At 42.4% G+C, this 20790-nt stretch overlaps 1 protein-coding gene across 1 annotated transcript in view; it reads left to right on the top strand.

Moving 5' to 3' along the window:
* Positions 1-20790, top strand: part of SLC6A3 (solute carrier family 6 member 3) — a 201397-nt gene that overhangs the window by 112158 nt on the left and 68449 nt on the right. Inside the window, exon 4 of the mRNA XM_040433971.1 lies at positions 12726-12864. Coding sequence (XP_040289905.1) covers positions 12726-12864 — 139 coding nt within the window. The remainder of the gene's footprint in view (positions 1-12725; positions 12865-20790) is intronic.

Raw genomic sequence — 20790 nt, 5'->3', positions numbered from 1 at the left:
CAGCATTTTCAGTTTACAGGCGGATACGCTTATCTGTTTTAATGCCACCAGCAGCACTAAATACCCGCTCATACAAAACGCTGGCGGCAGGGCATGCAAGCACCTCCAAGGCGTAGTGCGCTAGTTTGTGCCACGTGTCCAGCTTGGACACCCAGTAGTTGTAAGGCACTGAGGGATCATTGAGGATGCTGACACGGTTGGCTATGTACTCCACCATCTTCCAAAAATTTTCCCTCGTTGTGACACCAGGCCGTGCATCAGGGTGAGCGTGCTGGCGGCATGTCATGAAACTGTCCCAGGCTTTGGGGAGTGTTGCCCTGCCTCTGTTGGAACTGCTGTGTGTTCCCCTTGTCTCCCCTCCTCGGTTGGCTAAGGAACTACGGACTCTGCCGCCAGTGTTGTCAGATGGAAATATTTGGAGCAATTTTTCAACAAGGATCTTCTGGTGTTGCATCGTTTTGCTCATCCTCTCCACCAGAGGAATGAGAGATGAGAAGTTCTCTTTGTAGCGGCGGTCGAGAAGGGTGAACAAGCAGTAATCTGTGTTGTCTAAAATGCATATAATGCGCTGGTTGCGGGAAAGGCCGCCTAACATGAAGTCAGCCATGTGTGCCAGAGTACCAACAGGCGAGACTTCATCAGGAGGATCACTCTCAATCTTATCAGACACAACCATGCCTGGTTCTAGGTTGAGTGGTGAGAGCCATAGCTTATTGTGGTCTCTTATCCCCTGCCACAGCTCTGCGGCTGTGTGCTGTTTGTCCCCTAAGCATATCAGCTTCAGCACGGCCTGTTGCCGATTCCCCACTGCAGTGCTACACTGCTTCCAGCTACCGACAGATGACTGATGCTGCACGCGGATAATTCAGAGGTGGAAATGGAGGAGGAGGCGGAAGAGAAGTGGGGGTTGGAGCCACTAACGTAGGTGCTGGCGGAAACCCTGATCGACTTAGGGCTCGCGATCCTTGGCGTCGGTAGCACCTGTGCAATCCCAGGGTACGACTCGCTCCCGGCCTCCACGACATTCACCCACTGTGCCATCAGGGAAATGTAGCATCCCTGGCTGAATGCACTAGTCCATGTGTCAGTGGTTAAGTGGACCTTCCCAGTAACTGCGTTGGTCACAGGACACATGTTGGTGTAAGGCGGGCACGGCACACCTTGAAAAATAGTGGCGGCTGGGGACTGCGTATCACGGGATGGCCGCCAATAGTCCTTAAAAGGACTTTTAGGTCTCTGAAAAGTTTTTCTAATAAAAATCTTCCAATAACACTCCCTACACTGTCTTTCCCTTCCTATGCTCAGCTCTCCCTGACTAAGACTAAGCCGAACACGTGTCATCGGGTTTTAATAGCACCCGATGACGCGTTCTGGGCAGCCAATCACTGTAAGGCCAGTAGCCAACATGGCTATGGCTATGGCATTACAGTGCATGCCAGTACCTCCCTGCAAGTTTATTGAGCTTGAGCACATGCGGTACTCAGCCGAGTACCGCCATGTGCCGAGCATCAAGATGCTCGAGCCGAACTAGTGTTCGGCCGAGCATGCTTGAGCAACACTAATCCCTACGCATCCCTTGGTTGAACTTAATGGACTTAGGTCTTTTTTCAACCATACTATGTAACTATGTAAAAAACTGTAATATCATTCCCCTGATTGTTCCTGGCATACCAGCCAGGAGGCGGAAGAGAAGTGGGGGTTGGAGCCACTAACGTAGGTGCTGGCGGAAACCCTGATCGACTTAGGGCTCGCGATCCTTGGCGTCGGTAGCACCTGTGCAATCCCAGGGTACGACTCGCTCCCGGCCTCCACGACATTCACCCACTGTGCCATCAGGGAAATGTAGCATCCCTGGCTGAATGCACTAGTCCATGTGTCAGTGGTTAAGTGGACCTTCCCAGTAACTGCGTTGGTCACAGGACACATGTTGGTGTAAGGCGGGCACGGCACACCTTGAAAAATAGTGGCGGCTGGGGACTGCGTATCACGGGATGGCCGCCGACATCAGGCTGCGGTGTCCACAAGCCTAAATGGCAACATTTCCAGGGCCAGTAATTTGGAAAGCTGCGCATTTAGTGCTAGGGCCTGTGAGGTAAAGACATTTGTACGCTGCGCTGGGACACAGAAGTGGATGTGGTTGCTGATGGTGCTTGCGAAGGTCCAGGTGCAGGGCGGGAGGCAGCGTCTTGGTCAGGGGATTGGCCAGAATGTAACACAGGGGAAGAGGAGGCAGTGGTGTGACCGGCAGACACAGATTGTGGCACGGATAATTTAACTGTCCGCAGCGGACACCATCTACGGAAAAAGTACACTGGATGTCACTGATATCTTAGGGATGAGCACACTTTACACAGTAGATATGGCGCGGATAATTTAATTGTCCGCAGCGGACACTGTCTATGGAAAAAGTACACTAGATGTCACTGATATCTTAGGGATGCGCACACTTTACACAGTAGATATGGAGCGGATAATTTAATTGTCCGCAGCGGATACCGTCTACGGAAAAAGTACACTGGATGTCACAGATATTTTAGCGATGCACACACTTTACACAAGAGATGTGGCGCGGATAATTTAACTGTCTGCAGCGGCCTATTAGACGCTATTTAGCATAGGATGCACTCACAGACAATAGTCCTTAAAAGGACTTTTGGGTCTCTGAAAAGTTTTTCTAATAAAAATTTTCCAATAACACTCCCTACACTCTGTCCATTCCTATGCACAGCTCTCTCTAAGATTGAGCAATTTAGCGCAGGTTGAGCTACAAACATATATTGCTGATGTCACACACAATAGTCCTTAAAAGGACTTTTAGGTCTCTGAAAAGTTTTTCTAATAAAAATCTTCCAATAACACTCCCTACACTGTCTTTCCCTTCCTATGCTCAGCTCTCCCTGACTAAGACTAAGCCGAACACGTGTCATCGGGTTTTAATAGCACCCGATGACGCGTTCCGGGCAGCCAATCACTGTAAGGCCAGTAGCCAACATGGCTATGGCTATGGCATTACAGTGCATGCCAGTACCTCCCTGCAAGTTTATTGAGCTTGAGCACATGCGGTACTCAGCCGAGTACCGCCATGTGCCGAGCATCAAGATGCTCGAGCCGAACTAGTGTTCGGCCGAGCATGCTTGAGCAACACTAATCCCTACGCATCCCTTGGTTGAACTTAATGGACTTAGGTCTTTTTTCAACCATACTATGTAACTATGTAAAAAACTGTAATATCATTCCCCTGATTGTTCCTGGCATACCAGCCATGACAATGTCTTTACTTACTTGGACGATCCACCCTAAATGGCAGCCTACAACTAGACAATGGTCGTTCTTCTGGATAAGTGCATAAGACCTAATTTAGAAAGGAAAAGAGAAATCAGACAGATCGGGTCGGAACCAGAGAGTCACACTAGAACAAAAGAGTGCAAAGTCAAATACACAGCAGGGTCAAATACCAGAAGATAACATCAGAAACAAAGTCAGCAGACAGACATAAGATCACAAACAGGCAGCAGGTTAGAGATCCAGAACTCAGGAAGACCAAATCACAGGCAACTGTGGCTGGTAGTTACCTGTTTAAATATCCTGCCTTCAGGAAACAAATTATGCCAGTGCCAACAATGACTGGCCCAGCATCCCTGCTCTCTGTCAGCGGGACTCGTTGCCAAGGAGATTGACTGATGCCAGCAGTGCCGCTTTATAGCGGTTGGATTCACCGCAGGAGCATAGATGGGTAAGTACATGACCTGCATGACATGTGATTCTTAAGAGGGGTGGCACCACCTTCAGGACTCTTTACAGGTAATCTGAATATGGCGTGTACTAGCATATACAAAGGCATTATTGGCAACCTCTTCTTGTCCTAGATAATAGGCTGGTGGCAATTTGATGACCTATATCTTTCTGATGGGTTCACTTTAAAGTTATTAAAAGTTTATATTTATCATTATAAATGTACTCTTTGTGAGTAACAACCTTAAAGGGGGCAATTTCCATTGATGAACTATCCTCAGGATAGGACATCAATATCTGATCAATAGGGAGTCGAACAGGCCAGCAGCCCCGCCGATCAGCTGTTTGATGAGGACGTGGCGCTCCATGTAAGTGCCAATTCATGGTCATTACACTATGCGTCGTCTCCTGTGGAGCGGCGGCCTAGTGTAACTACAAGTAAAAATTATATACAGAAGGACTGGGCACACCTAGGGTATTGGGTCACTAGCTTTATTAAGTACAATTATAATTGTGATAGAGTAAATTGAGTAAATTAAAACCTGGCACAATAATTATAATGGTTGCTAAGGGCAGTGCATACAAAGGTAATCGGATGTGATATCCCTGATGACTGTTACCACTGGAAATTTGTACCAAAAACCAGCACTTTGACTGTTGCGCTAAATCCATAGACATGCCCACAGCACTAACTGATATTATAAATACAATAAAATATAGCATGAATTAAGTGGTAAAAATAAGTTGATTATAACAACATAATTCATAAAACACCTAACAATAAAAACCATATGATGTAAATTCCATATGATATAAGTTCATTGTAGCAGCATGTTTTAGTGGTAGCAGCACTAATAGTGATAATGGCAACAGTTCTTTGAAATGGCAACAGTTCTATAAAGTAGCAATAAAGTTTGGCAGTAAAAGTCTGCAGTGAACTGTGCAAGTTTAGAAGTGACTGTTTAAAATAACTCGAGTATAGTTGGTTCAGGAACGAGATATTTCACAGTTGTCCCCAGTGATAAAAAGCAGCATTTGACTTTAAATCCTCAGGTCGGACTTAATGAGTCAATATACAGTTGCAGTTAAGACGGCAGAGCCGCTATCTTACTGCCCTGGCGGCCGTCCCGCTTCAGGTCAGTGTTAGAGCAATACCATACCACCGGCTTTTGTATTAGAACGGTCTTACCGGTGCTGGAGGCTTATACCATCCGATGTTGAAAGCCTCTGCCGTCCACCAGAATTTGCTCAGGTCTCTTCCTCCAGTCGGGCAGGTGACGTGTCCACAGCGTTGTTTTAATCACTGCACATGAACCTGTTTGTTCAACTCTGGACTCCGTCTGTTTTTCACCTTTCAAGCAAAATTTAACACTGTTCCTCAGTTGGTCAATGTGGTGCACTCACATATGTGTTTGGGGGTCTGACCAGACGCGTTTCGGGGTTAGGATATCCCCTTTCTCAGTGGTAATCGGAACCCCCCCAAACAAAACTTTTTTATACTCAAGGGATCATTACAAGAGTCGGCATGGATTCCAATCCGGAAACCTGCTGAATGTATCCGCCTCACAAATGCATTCCCATTTTCAGTTTGTTAAATATTTGCAGTATTCCATTTTAGCAGTCATTCATCTTGTTTTGGCGTCCATACGATACTAATTTCGTAGGCGCTTATTTCATTAGTGTAGAAAACGCAGTTTATGACCTTGCGGTATTGCTGCGTTTCTGTTGCGATTTTGCTGCTAACACCCTAAACCACATCCAAACATGGCATATTCATAATATATGTGGATTATATGGTCTAAATATTGCAGATTAAACAAAAAATTATAAAAAAAGTTACAATTTTTTTTCTTAAAACCTTCCTTAAAAAGCTTGCCTAAAAAAAATTGTATTGTTAAAGGAAGAGTATGTATATCTCTATGTATAGAGGTGGACATCTATAAAATTCAGGGTAATGAGGCCTTAAATAAAAATTAATAGAGAAAAATCCAAAAATAATTTTTTGTAGTAAAAAATGCATAGTGAAAATGTTGTATTAAACCAACTGTCAAACTGTATATATTATGTAAAATTATGTACGCATATCAAGCATATATATATCGCATGTCAAGCATATATAAATAAAGATACAGAATCTCAATCCAGTGTTCATGAGGGTAACATGCAAGGTCTGGGATAGGCATACATGATGGGCAGTCGGATATTGCTGGATAGTTGAGGCCCCACGTCAAGGGGAAGCCGCCGGGGCATTAAGCCACTCGGCGGGGCTCACCCTTAACGGGAGGCCCCCAACTTCACCTATAGAAACAAATAATTCGTATTCCGCGTTTAATCCCCCCGGAATCATGGTTTCCCATTTCAAAGATCCTTTGTGTTTCCATCCTTGACATCTTACTAATGTGGTTCCCCTTTTCTCCAACTTTTAGGGACTTTGTCAATGGCTGCGAATCTTAAACCTGATGGGTCACTATTATGAGTAATTTTAAAGTGTTTTTGAGAGTGAATGAGTTTCTACACCCTTTTTAATATTCACTATATGCTCTGCAAGGTGTTTTTTAAGGGTTCTTTTGGTCCTACCAATATATTGCCTTTTGCAGGGGCATTCTATAATATAGATAACACTCTCTGAACTGCAGGTTAAAAATTCTTTTATACTGTGTTTGTGTCCATTGGTTGTTGCAATTATTTCTTTAGTTTGTTTCGCAAACAGAAGTTAGTTTGCAGTTCCGCATTGGCCACATCTGAACAAACCCTTCAAATCCAACCATTTCTGTAGTGATGGATTTTTATGATGTATATCTTCCTTGACCGTAGGGGCTATGTTGTTGCCTAAATTAGGTGCCTTGGTGAACACAATCAAAGGTTTGGGTGGAATTGTTGTCCCCACCACTTTTTCTTTTTTTATGATATCCCAATGTTTGTATATAATGCCCCTTATCTTTTTACAGTCGCTACTATATGGTAATATTAGTTTAAATTGGTTTTCTCCCTGTTTTTTACAGCTACCCTCTTTTTCTTTGAAAAATTCGGTTCTTTCCATGTTTCTCACTTTATTTAAGGCTAAATCTAAAACCTCTTCTGGATATTCCTTTCTTAAAAATTCTGTCTTCATTTTGTCTGCCTCCAACTCAAATTGTTCAACAGCTGTACAATTACGCCTTAGTCTTTGAAATTGACCATGGGGAATGTTAGTGAGCCAACTCGGTAAATGACAGCGTTTGAACAAAATATAACTGTTCCGCATTGAGGGCTTAATGTATGTGCAGGTTTTTAGTTTGCCATCTTCAACGTAAATTTTAAAATCTAAAAATTCTAGGTTCTCTCTACTGTTGGTGCCTGAAAATTTAAGATTAAAATTGTTATGGTTAATAGAGTCTAAAAATACACTAAGTTGTTCCGGTCCTGACTGCCAGATAAAAAACACATCATCGATGTATCTCTGCCAGAGCACCAGGTCCGTCCCCAGTCTGGGGGCCACGGTCTGGTCCTCCCATTTGGCCATGAATAAATTTGCATAACTGGGGGCGAACCTGGTGCCCATGGCAGTGCCTCGGGTTTGCAGCTAAAAAAAAACATTAGAATAAAAATAATTGTGAGTTAAAATGAAGTCAATTCCTTCAATTAAAAAATCTTTTTGTTGCTTTGTTAATCTGCCTTCTGATGTGAGTTATTTTCTCATAGCTCCCTTACCTTGTTCGTGGTCAATGACCGTATATAAGGATTGGACGTCCAGTGATCTTCAAATTGCAAATTTTCAATTTTTTTTATTATTGGAGTCGTATCTTTGACATATGACGGTATACTTTTCACTCTAGTTTGGAGTAAAATGTCAATATACATTGAAAGATTGGCTGTTAGTGACTCAATTCCTAAGATAATGGGGCGTCCCGGGGGGTTATCCTTATCCTTGTGTATTTTTGGGATACAATAAAAAACTGGTATCCGTGGGTGTTTATTTAAAATAAAATCGTGTTTTTCATTATTTAAAATATCACTATCTCTTCCTTTTTTACAAAAAATTTCTAAATGAATATAAATTTGATCAGTTGGGTTTTTTGGTAATTTTTGATATGTGCTAATATCTGCCAATTGGCGTAGGCATTCCATATTGTAGTTTTCTACATCCTGAATTACTATGGATCCCCCTTTATCCGCTGGGCGAATTACAATATTTTCTCTTTTTGCTAAAGTTTAAGTGCAGCAATTTCTCTTTGTGTCAAATTGTTACGTTTGTATTTAGTATTGTTCTTAATCTTTTTTATATCTTTCAACACACACTCTTTAAAAGTGATCGATTCCTGACTTAATTCATTTCGTGGATAATTTTTTAGATTTATTTTTAAGGGAGGTGTGAACAAATCTGTCACTTTGATTGATAGGGTTAATTTCTTGATTCACTGGATTTTTTAAGAAGTATTTTTTCAAACATAATTTTCTTATAAATTTTCCCACCCCAATAAAGGTCTCAAATTTATTGAGGGGTTTAGTTGGTGCGAATTTAAGGCCCTTATTAAGTAATTGTTTCTGGGTGTCTGATAGGGTTACTAAGCTCAAGTTTATAATGGCATCATTAGTGATTGTTGGTGATGTTATCTGTGATGATAGTGTCTTTTTTCTTGCTCCTCTTCTTGTCTTCCCCTTTCTGTTGCGTGATATCTCACCCTGTGATGGTAATTGTGATTGTAATAATCGTCCTGTGGATTGTGTGTCCCTTTCGTGGTTGGTGTTCTGTGGGTATGTTGAGCATTCTGACTTTTGTTTCTCAGGTTGTATTGGTGATCTGTGTGTGTATTTTTCTGTGTATTTTGTGATCTAAAAAATGATCTCTTTCTTCTAACACTTCAAATCTGTTGTGAGTGGGTATGTTAAAATTGCCATTTCTTGTCGGTTCTTTCTCATTCGTATTCCCTTCCTTTCCAATACTTCTGACTGTTTCTATAGCCATTATATGTTCTTCTCCTTCTTCCCTATTTCTTTCTTCCCTATCAGTTCTTCCTCTTCTCTTTTATTTTCTCACTTTTTTCTCTATTATTTCTTGTTCTATTCTATCTAAATTGTTACATAGTTTGATCTGTAGTGTGTTAAATTCTTCATTCTTGGTGATTTTATCCACTACTACTTTTAAGTCAGAGATTTGTTTAGTAGTTTCCTCCAGTATCTCTGTGCATCTTTTTATTACTAATTTGGTGCATGCCACCGACTGCTCATGTAGCAAGCCCTCCCATTCCTTGTTAAATTCAGTGCTGCACAAGTCTTGTGCAGGGGTCTTATTGATCACTAGACCCTTGGGAATTTTATTAATTTCAATGCACCTTCTCAGTGTTTTAACTTTCCACCGTTGTTTTAGTTGGCGGGTTAATAGCATTTCCAATTCTCTGAAAATGCTATTAATACATATGTCGTCATTCATGGAGTCTGTGTGTGTGTTTTCAAAAAGGAAATTTTCCACTTTCTGTTTTTTAATTTCCATGTGATCCCAAATATCCATGGTGGAACAACAAACCGTACAATCCACTAGGGTGACAGAAAATACTCAAGTTATTTTAAACAGTCACTTCTAAACTTGCACAGTTCACTGCAGACTTTTACTGCCAAACTTTATTGCTACTTTATAGAACTGTTGCCATTTCAAAGAACTGTTGCCATTATCACTATTATTAGTATAGTAATATTAGTGCTGCTACCATTAAAACATGCTGCTACAATGAATTTATATCATATGGAATTTACATCATATGGTTTTTATTGTTAGGTGTTTTATGAATTATGTTGTTATAATCAACTTATTTTTACCACTTAATTGATGCTATATTTTATTGTATTTATAATATCAGTTAGTGCTGTGGGCATGTCTATGGATTTTGGCGCAACAGTCATAGTGCTGTTTTTTTTGTATAAATTTCCAGTGGTAACAGTCACAGGGGATATCACATCTGATTACCTTTGTATGCGACTGCCCTTAGCAACCATTATTAATATTGTGCCAGGTTTTAATTTACTCAATTTACTCTATCACAATTATAATTGTACTTAATAAAGCTAGTGACCCAATACCCTAGGTGTGCCCAGTCCTTCTGTATATAATTTTTTAGACTTTCATTCCAGCAGTGGGGTGACACTGCGGGACTGTGAGCACCCTGTTTGGTGGACCAGCTATCCAGTGCATTCCACCACTATACTACATTTACTGTAACTACAAGTACTCGCTCCATTTAAATGAATGGAGTAAGTACTTGTAATTACTGTACACTGCACTTCCGAGACAAAGTGCAGTGTAATGAAGAGGAAGCGGTGCTCGCATGGAATGCCACATCCTCCTCTACCAACTGATTTGCGGTGGTGACTGGTGTCGAACCCCCACTAATCAGATATTCATCAACTATCCTGAGAATAGGTCATCAATAGAAATCGCTACAGAACAACTTTAATTATAACCCAGAGAACCAATCATCTGCCTGCTTCTGAAACTATGCAATAATTTATATTTTAATAATAATACCACAAAAAAGTAGTGATATCTCTCTCATCTCCGTATGTGCTGTACTTGCGATATATGTGGATATTATACGCCTGTATAACACAGAAGAGTGGGGATCCTGTGTGGGACATGAGTACTGCACTTCACCGCTGTGTATACATCTATAATGTATCATATTTGAAATTAATGCAGCCCATCAAGTGGAATTTTTTTCTATGTGTGGCCCATATATCCAGCTGAGTTTGTGACCCCCGCTGTAGTACCCTGTTGGGCTGCCTCTAGCCTGGATACAAGATGACATACAGTTAGGCATGGAAGCATACAGGTTCTATATGGTATCTTGGGGCACAAATGCCCACAGATGTTGCAGCTGGACCTGTAGATCTTGCACATTCATAGATTGCCAAAGCTGGCATCCCAGCTGGTCCTTTAAATGCTCGACTGGCGATAAATCTGACAACCAGGCAGGCAAATGGTAGTCTTGCAATCTGGCAGAAACATTTCTGGGAAACCCTTGCGGTTTGTGGACAAGCATTATCTTGCTGAAAAATGCCAGTTGGAAACCCTACCTTGAGAGGCAGCACATGTGGCTGTAGGAAGTCCTGCACATACCACTGAGGTGTATCCCTTGTGATCAAGTGTCATATGTGATGGTTCCCCAAATCATCACACCATCAATTGGGGCAGTGTGTCGCTGTACAGGAAAGGCAGGGTTGAAACGCTCAACACCAGACCTCTATACACAAACATGATAGTGGTGGGATCCCAAAAGTAACCTAGTTTGTCCATAAGGGCTCATGTGCCGACCTGGCCCGTGCAGCGGCAATGCACGGGCATCGATCTTTGGGCCGCCACATGTGGATATAGGGAGACAGTGGCAAAACAAGACAAGACAAGTTCTTCAACTTAGCACCTGCACAAATAAGTAAAACAAACTATTTAGAAAGGTGCTCAACTTTTTATGTACATCATTCATAAAAAAGTTATAAAACCGTGTTCAATGGTGAGCGTACCACGTGTATGTACATTGTAAAGTTAAACAAAACACATGCACTTATACTGTATATTTGCCAACCATATACCTCAACCACTTACCTTGATACAGTATCTCTTGTGAGATTACAGTACCTGACATGTATTATTTTTCTGAAAGTTACCAGTTTTGGTTAATAGACCAGGTTCCTGAATGGAGGATATTACCATTTGAAAATAGGCACAATTCCGACCAATTACCTCATTTCACATTCACTACGTTTTTTCATAAGTGCTGTGTAGAGATTGCCATATATTTTAGGATCTACCTGATAAATTACATTAAGCAAATTTTGTTGAAGGGAGCTAGAAATAAACATAAGCAGCCATAAAAATCAATTTATGCTCATGTAAAATGTATTTTTCCTTGAAGGGGTTGTCTCATTTCAGCAAATGATATTTATCATATAGAGAAAAGTTAATACAAAGCACTTACTAATGTACAGTATTGTGATTATCCATATTGCTCCCTTTGTTGACTTGATTCATTTTTCCACCACATTATACTATGCTCATACCCATGGTTATGACTAGTGTTGAGCGAATTAAAGCATACAAAACCGCAAAGTGCTTTGTGGTAACGAATTGATTTTTCCTAAAATGGTGGCTAAAAATAAAAAAAAATATACACACTTCATACACTTGATCGTGGAGAGGCCGTCCACTCCATCTTGATTGAACAAAACCCGCAAAAGGACCTGTGGTGAGCGTGAAAGATGTCACCATATGCGTGAAAAAGTTGTTGACTTGTTCCTTGGTGAACTACTTTTTAAAAGGCCAAAATCTGCTCTGCTTTATCACAGTTTAGTGAAGCGAGTCCAAAACTACTGTAAAACCTTTTTAAGCATCAATAGGATGAAACAAACTTGGGGTGGTTTATAAAATAATGCAAATAAAAGTACTTTGCTCAACAATAAATTATAGTGATCTCATATCATGAAGATAGGCTACAAACTAACCTTACTATCTATAGCATACCTTAAGTTGAATGTAAAATGGCGACTTCCCATTTATTGTTGAGCATGGGTAGGCTGATAATTATTTAGGGGTCAATTCAGAAGGTTGTAATGAACAGCCTAGGTTGTGTTACGTTAACCCCATTTACCACAGGCATAAATTAGGTAAAAAAGAGCTAGTCGGCCATACCTTACTCTAATTAGATAGACTCAATACTGAAATTATTGCACCTTCATACCACTATATATTCATGACTGTGTAATGAATATGTACGATGGCGCTATTTATTTGAATCCCTACTTTAATTATGAAATAACAATTCTTATTTTAATCATGTTTAATAAAAGCTAATTTTAAAGGAACATAGCATTACTCATATTTGTTGGTTTATTAGCATAGTAGATGTAACTTTTCCACCACTTTGTTCTGTTTTTGATAAATATTCCCAATGTTTTCTAATTGCTGCACAAGAGACACAGTATTATCATTAATAACATAATATCATTAATATTGTTGTTAATTTTAGGCGGGGTGTTCTGCATCTTCATGAAAGCACAGGAATCAATGATTTAGGCCTGCCTCGCTGGAACCTTACATCTTGTCTAATTGTTGTGATCGTATTCCTTTATTTCAGCTTATGGAAAGGAGTGAAGACTTCTGGGAAGGTGAGACTTTTAGACAGTAAGGGTCTATTCACACGTCCGTTTTTTCTTTCCTGATCTGTTCCGTTTTTTCAGGAACAGATCTGGACCAGATCTGGACCCATTCATTTTCAATGGGTCCTGGAAAAAAACGGACAGCTCAATGTCTGATTTTTTCCAGGACCCATTGAAAATGAATGGGTCCAGATCTGGTCCAGATCTGTTCCTGAAAAAACGGAACAGATCAGGAAAGAAAAAACGGACGTGTGAATGGACCCTAAACCTGCTTTTAACAAAAACTTTGAATCAGCTATTTGCAATTCAGTTGCATGAAATATGACACATCAGGCAGATTTACTAATACTGTCGGACTTATCAGTTAATGATGCTGGATTATGAATCAGGTCAATCTTTAGACTGTCTAGTCCAACTTTACAAATGTGCCAAATCTTTGTTGCTTTTAGTGCACGATGTTCCATTTAAGTCAAACCCCTTTCCGTCAAACCACACTCTCTTGCCAGACAGGATAAATAAAGTATCTAAAACAGTCCACAATTTCAGTAGTACATCTGGCCCATTGTTTCCGCCATTTCCTTAATGGAGCAGAAGATGCATGTTTTACTGAGTCTGTTTTCTGCTATGTCAACTTGCAGAGGAATTTAAATCCGTTAAAAAAGAAAATCCTATCTGAGGGCGGAACAAAGTAGTGATAGATGCCCTGATTACATCTGTGTATAAACTACTAGCGGTTAGAGATGAGCAGATGGATTCTAAACTAATCAAATTCGTCACAAATTTCAAGAAAAATTCTTCTGTCAATTGAATCCGAAACTTTGGTAATTTGCTTTGAAAGAATTGTGATAAATGGCTTCTGTCATATTACTTTTAAAATTCAATGCATATACAATTGCCTGTATTTTTTTTTTCCAGAAAACCTGTTGCAATTTTTCTACCATATATAAATGTTCAAAGAGGTTGTCTGAGATTTTAATATTGATGACCTATCCTCAAGATGGACCATTGGTAAGCTCTGGTAATCGCTATGGCCCACTTGCAGCTTACAAGGTATAACTTCATCCATTGGATAGCGTCTGTGCTTAGTATTTTAGCTCAGCCATATTCACTTGAATGGGACTAGGCCCATGTGACTGATGAATGTGATGTCTAAAGCACCAGAACACCGCAGCATCTTAAAACACCTAATTGGCAGAGGTATTGGAAGATGGACCCACAGCTCTCTGATATTGATGACCTATCCTGAGGATAAGTCATCAAAATCAAAATCTCGGACGACCCCTTTAAGCATATTTTAGTGCGTTGATAGCAGTATATAATTTGGTTGCAACCAGGGGACTTTGAATTAGGTCTGCATGTTTTACCTAAAAAACTAAAAAACTGTTGCAATCTTTCTACTATTTATGGTTGAGTTTATAAGCATATTTTGGGACAGCATTTTTTCCCAATAAGGGACAATTTTTGGACCATTTTTTTTATTTTAAAAAGTATAAAAAATTAGACTTTAAAAAAAAATATAAAAACAGGCTATTTGTTAACATCAGCAACTATGTGTTTACCCATAGCTATATACAGTATCTCACAAAAGTGAGTACACCCCTCACATTTTTGTAAATATTTTATTGTGATAACACTGAAGATATGACGCTCTGATACAATGTAGAGTAATCAGTGTACAGCTTGTATAGCAGTGTAAATTTGGTGTGCCCTCAAAATAACTAAACACACAGCCATTAATGTCTAAACCGCTGGCAACAAAAGTGAGTACACCCCTAAGTGAAAATGGCCAAATTGTGCATAAAATGTCAATATTTTGTGTGGCCACCATTATTTTCCAGCACTGCCTTAACTCTCTTGGGCATGGAGTTCACTAGAGCTTCACAGGTGGCCACTGGACCACTCTTCCACTCCTCCATGATGACAACACAGAGCTGGTGGATGTTAGCGACCTTGCACTCCTCCACTTTCCATTTGAGGATGCCCCACCGATGCTCAATAGGATTTAGGTCTGGAGACATGCTTGGCCAGTCCAGCACCTTTACCCTCCATTTCTTTAGCAAGGCAGTGGTCATCTTAGAGGTGTGTTGGGGTCATCATGTTGGAAGTTTGCCCTGCAGCCCAGTTTCCCAAAGGAGGGAATCATACTCTGCTTCAGTATGTCACATTACATGCTGGCATTCAAGGTTCCCTCAATGAACTGTAGCTCCCCACAGCCAGCAGCACTCATGCAGCCCCAAACCATGACACTCTCACCACCATGCTTGACTGTATGTAAGATACACTTATCTTTGTAGTCCTCACCTGGTTGACATCACACACGCTTGACACCATCTTAACCAAATACGTTTATCTTGGCCTCATAAGACCACAGGACATGGTTCTAGTAATCCATGTCTTTAGTCTGCTTGTCTTTAGCAAACTGTTTGCAGGCTTTCTTGTGCATCATCTTTAGAAGAGGCTTCCTTCTGGGACGACAGCCATGCAGACCAATTTGATGCAGTGTGCGGTGTATGGTATGAGCACTGACAGGCTGACTCCCCACCCCTTTAACCTCTGCAGCAATGCTGGCCCCACTCATACGTATATTCTGAAAAGACAACTTCTGGATATGATGCTGACCACGTACACTGAACTTCTTTGGTCGACTATGGTGAGGCCCAGGGGCGTTGCTAGGGTCTCAAAAGATCCGGGGCCCAAGCCCCAATAAATATGGCCCAGTTCTCTAAATCGGCCCTACCCCCGCACTTTCCTGTACTCGCTATACAACAGCACATGCCTGTCACATCCAGTGCCTCCCAGGTGATGTCTCCTCCGATATAGATCTTCAATGTCATTATCTTCTTCATTCGGTCTGGACAACTTCTTTCACCGCGCCTTGTCTCTGCAGAGTGTGACACACAGACATCTTAGCTTCCTCACATTTCTATTATCGTCCCCCAACGTGGAGTCCCCACAGTGTTATCCTGCTGCTAGCTGAGCCTCCCAATACCCCAAATGCTATCCTGAAGAAATATGAGTGCCCCCATAGTAATAGTGCTCCTCCAAGTCCCACCAATAGTAATTCCCTTCTAGAATGCCCTCATTATTAATACTGCCCCCTACAGTGCCCGCAACCATGATACTGCTCCCCAAGAGTGCCTCCATTAGTATTACTGCCCCCTAGAGTGCCCCCAACCGTGATAACGCTCCCCAAGAGTGCCCCCATTAGTAGAAGAGCCCTCCAGGATTAATAATGCTCTCACAGAGCCCCCATAAGAAATAATGCCCCCTATTGTTCCCCAATGGTAATAACACCCCCCATAGTGCACTTAGTAGAAATAAGGCAGATCTATAAGTCCCTCCTGTAGAGCCCCCAGTAGTAATAATAATGCCTATAATGTCCCCTGGATTTATAATACCCCTATAGTTCCCCCAGTATTTATACTGCCCCCTACTTTTATAGTGCTCACCCTGAAGTGCCACCAGTATTTATAATGCCCCCTGCAGTGCCCCCTGTAGTTATATTCCTCCCTCCAACATTCAGACCCATGTAAATAACATCACACCATCTCTCCTGCCCTCTCCAAAATACAGTTCCATGTAAATAACATCACTCCCCTACCTTCAGCCCCCTCCAAAATACAGTCCCAAGTAAATAACACTATTTACCTCTGCCATAGAGTCCCATGTAAATAACATCCCACCATCTCTCCAGCCCCCTCCAATATACAGTCCCATGTAAATAACAACCCTCTCTATATACAGCTCCTCCAAAATACAGTCCCATGTAAATAACATCACCCCCTCCCCAGCCACCTCCAACATGCAATCCCATGTAAACATCACCTCCTCAACATTTAGTCCCATTTAAGTAACATCACTCCCTCCCCCAGCCGCCTTCAACATACAGTCTCATGTAAATAACATTACCCTGCCCCAGCCTCCTCCAACATACAGTCCCATGTAAATAACATCACTCCCTCCTACAGCCACCATCAACATACAGTCCCATGTAAATAACATGTCCCCTCCCACAGCCACCATCAACATACAGTCCCATGTAAATAACATGACCCCCTCCCCAGCCACCTCCAACACACAGTTCCATGTAAACAACATCCCTCCCTTCAGCCCTAACATACAGTCCAAGTTAAATAACCACTACTCCCAGCATTCTTCTGCCTCTCCCTTCACCTACCTCTCCTCATGTAGCAGACATCACCACAGATTCTTCCTCCAGGACTTCTCCTATTCACTGCCATCCTCTCCTGCACTGGTCACATTATGGTGACATCATTGCAGGTCCTTCTCAACCACTGGCTGTTTTGCTGGTCACATGACCTCTGATGTCACCACAGGTACTTTAGCTTTTCCAGTGCATTAGATTAAATTGTATTGCCGTCCTGAGGACGGCAATACAGTGGTATCTAGCAGGCAGGACATTCGGGGCCTAGGACAAAACATCAGGAGCCCAGGCCCCAAATGTTTTAACCTAGCAATGCTCCTAGTAACATAGTATATAAGGCTGAAAAAATACATTTGTCCATCCAGTTCGTAACCTGTCTTGTTAAACCGCTGTATGGTCTTGGCCACCGTGCTGCAGCTCAGTTTCAAGGTGTTGGCAATCTTCTTATAGCCCAGGCCATCTTTATGTAGAGCAACAATTCTTTTTTTCAGAGAGTTCTTTGCCATGAGGTGCCATGTTGAACTTCCAGTAACCAGTATGAGAGAGTGTGAGAGCAATAACACCAAATTTAACACATCTGCTTCCCATTCACACCTGAGACCTTGGAACACTAACGAAAGTTTAAACATTAATGACTGTGTTGAATTATATTGAGGGCACACCAAATTTACACTGTTATACAAGCTGTACACTGACTACCTTACATTGTATCAACGTGTCATATCTTCAGTGTTATCTCATGAAAATATATAATAAAATATTTACAAAAATGTGAGGGGTGTACTCACGTTTGTGAGATACTGTATGCTCTTGTCACACTGACATTATTTACTATTGCTGTCTTTACATTAAAGAGCTTGAAAGGGGAGAGGGAGAGAAATTTTAATAAAATAAAAAAATAAAAGAGAGAAAGACAAGTGAGAGAAAATATGAGACCTTAGAGTGTCATACAGCAATTTTAAGACCAATTGGAACACTTTTGAAGAGGAAGAGGTACAGCACCTTGACACACGTCTGGCGTGAGGAGTGAGCGTTGCACTGAATATCTGCAATAAGAAAATAAAGGAGAATCATCTTTGTCCAGATTCTGAGTAAGCGGTTGCCTATCAGTGACGTCATCTTAGCTTTACCCGGTCTCCTAAGTAACCAGGTCACGTGGGACGCCACTCTGAGGTCTAGCACACCACGTGGGATGCCGCTGGTGTGCGGCCGCCTGGAATCAGCGCTGCAAAAGAGGCAGTGAAGACGGGTAAGACCCAGCTCCTGGGGAGCATCCATTATGGCATTTTGAATGTACCAGGTGACTATTGGCTGTGCCACCAACTGTTAATAGTGCCGCATATACCAATTGGACTCTAACTGTGAACGATCAGAAGTCATTGGCACTAAGTCCTACACAGCTTTGACCATTACATCTGCACTAATCTGGCTGCGACATACTGATATATGTGCCATATTCCCAGTGCTATACAATCGGCGTATATGGACCATCTTGTCTATTGATTAACACGGCATATTGCCATCATACATGCTATAGGAATTACCCTGGGACGGGTGCATTGATATACGTGACTCATTCCTATCTGTATAGAGGTCATCCATTTATTTATAGCCTGCATTTTATGTACATTTGATTTTAGGCGATATGTTTTTAGGTTGAATAAATTGTGCATCATTGTTCTATCAAGTGTGCCCTTTTGAGTGTGCCCCTTCTTTGCTTTTGCAATGCAACATTGTACTTTGTACCCCTAACACAAATATAATAGTTAATCCGTCTGTTAGTTAGGTGCCCATCATATACCCATTTATTGCGTGAAGTACTGTACACCTGCACTGCATACTCGACAGGGAAATTGATATAGTTAATCCGTCTGTTAGTTAGGTGCACGTCCTATACACATTTATTGCGTGAAGTACACCTGCACTGCATACGTGACAGGGAAAATAAAATAGTTAATCTGTCTGTTAGTTCAGTGGGTGACCTCAAAGAATGAGGAGAGCATCAAATAAGGGACGTGGCCCTGGTCGTGGTGCTGCTGGGGTTGGTGGAGCTCCTGTTGCAGCGAGAGGACGTGGTGGATCTGTGCCAGTTACACTCCCAAATGAAACACCTTCCTCAGGTGCACGTAGGCGACAGAACGTTCAGCGTTATTTTGTAGGCCTGAATACCGGTGTACAAATGGTGAGGCCAGAACAAGTAGAGACGGTAGTAGATTGGGTGGCTGACAGTGCCTCCAGTTCCTTCACATTGTCTACCACCCAGTCCCCTGCTGAAAGCGCAGAATTGGCTTCTGCAGCCCATGGGCATCTGTCTTTCACCTCACCCCCTTGCAAATCAGCCAAGCTGTCTGAGCCCCAAGTCATGCAGCAGTCTCTTATGCTTTTTGATTACTCTGCTGGCAGGGTTTTTTGAGGGCAGTCAGCATAGCCCTGCCCCAGAAGTGGAAGAGATTGAGTGCAATGATGCCCAATCACTTATGTTTCAGGATGTGGACAAGGGAGGACCACCGCAGCACATCTATGATGATTATGAAACACAGGTGCCAACTGTTGCGGCTTACTGCAGTGTGCAGACCGGCAAGGACGGCATGGGTGAATAGTGGGTGGAAGATGATGTGGAGGATGATGAGGTCCTAGACCCAACATGGAATCAAAGTCATGCAAGTGACGTGTGCAGTTCAGAGAAAGAGGTGGTGGTCACACAGCACCAGCCGCACAGCAAAAGAAGGAGCAGTGTGCAAAAGCAGAGTGGCCATCCCCTAGCCCAGTGGTGGCGAACCTATGGCACGGGTGCCAGAGGTGGCACTCAGAGCCCTCCCTGTGGGCACCCACATCCTGGAATAAGTCTATGGTGTACCAATATGCCTTAGACTTTTCCTGCCATTCATCAGTGCAGGGCGCACTATGAATAGTGCAGGCAGCGCACTGAATGTAGGCTGGGTATTATAGCTAAACGATAAAGTACATGGAAGATACACTATACTGGACTGTAGAATTCAGGGTGAATTACCGTGTCAGCACTTTGCGATAAATAAGTGTGTTTTGGGTTGCAGTTTGGGCACTCGGTCTGTAAAAGGTTCGCCATCACTGCCCTAGCCAGTACGCCTGCTACTGCCCACTGCACCCAGGGACTGAGCACACCAAAACCAGCTCCAAGGAGTTCCCTGGCGTGGCAGTTCTTCAGACAATGTGCTGACGACAAAACGTGAGTGGTTTGCATGTTGTGTAATCAGTGCCTGAAGCGAAGAATAAATGTTCAAAACCTGAGCACCACCTGCATCTAAATGCAAAGCATGAGCTGCAGTGGAGTAAACACCTCAAAAAACACGAAAGATCTAAAGAACTCAGGCTCCTCCTGGTCCCTCTTCTGCTGCAGTCTCGGCCTATTCCTCCCCCTCTGGATTGACAGTGGAACCTGCCACCCTGCAAACAGAGGATGTGGCAGCAACGCCACCACGTCCGTCATCGTCACAAAGCATCTCCACAATGTCCCATGGAAGCGTTCATCTGACCATCTCCAACACACTGGAGAGAAAGAGGAAGTACCCCCTACCCAATCGCGATGGGAGAAATCTCGTAGCAGCTATGGGCCTAGCCGATTTGACGCACATCCCTTGCCTGGCGCATGTGCTGAATTTGGTGGTGCAGAGCTACTGCAGAAAGTGCGGTCCGTCTGTGCGCGCTTTCGGCATTCTCACCCTGCTGCTGCTCGCCTGTTTGTGCTGCAGCGTAACTTTGGCCTTCCCGCTCACCGCCTCATATGCGACGTG

This window comes from Bufo bufo, chromosome 5, assembly GCF_905171765.1.
Source record: "Bufo bufo chromosome 5, aBufBuf1.1, whole genome shotgun sequence".
Taxonomy (NCBI): domain Eukaryota; kingdom Metazoa; phylum Chordata; class Amphibia; order Anura; family Bufonidae; genus Bufo; species Bufo bufo.
This window is presented reverse-complemented; position numbering and strand designations above follow the sequence as displayed.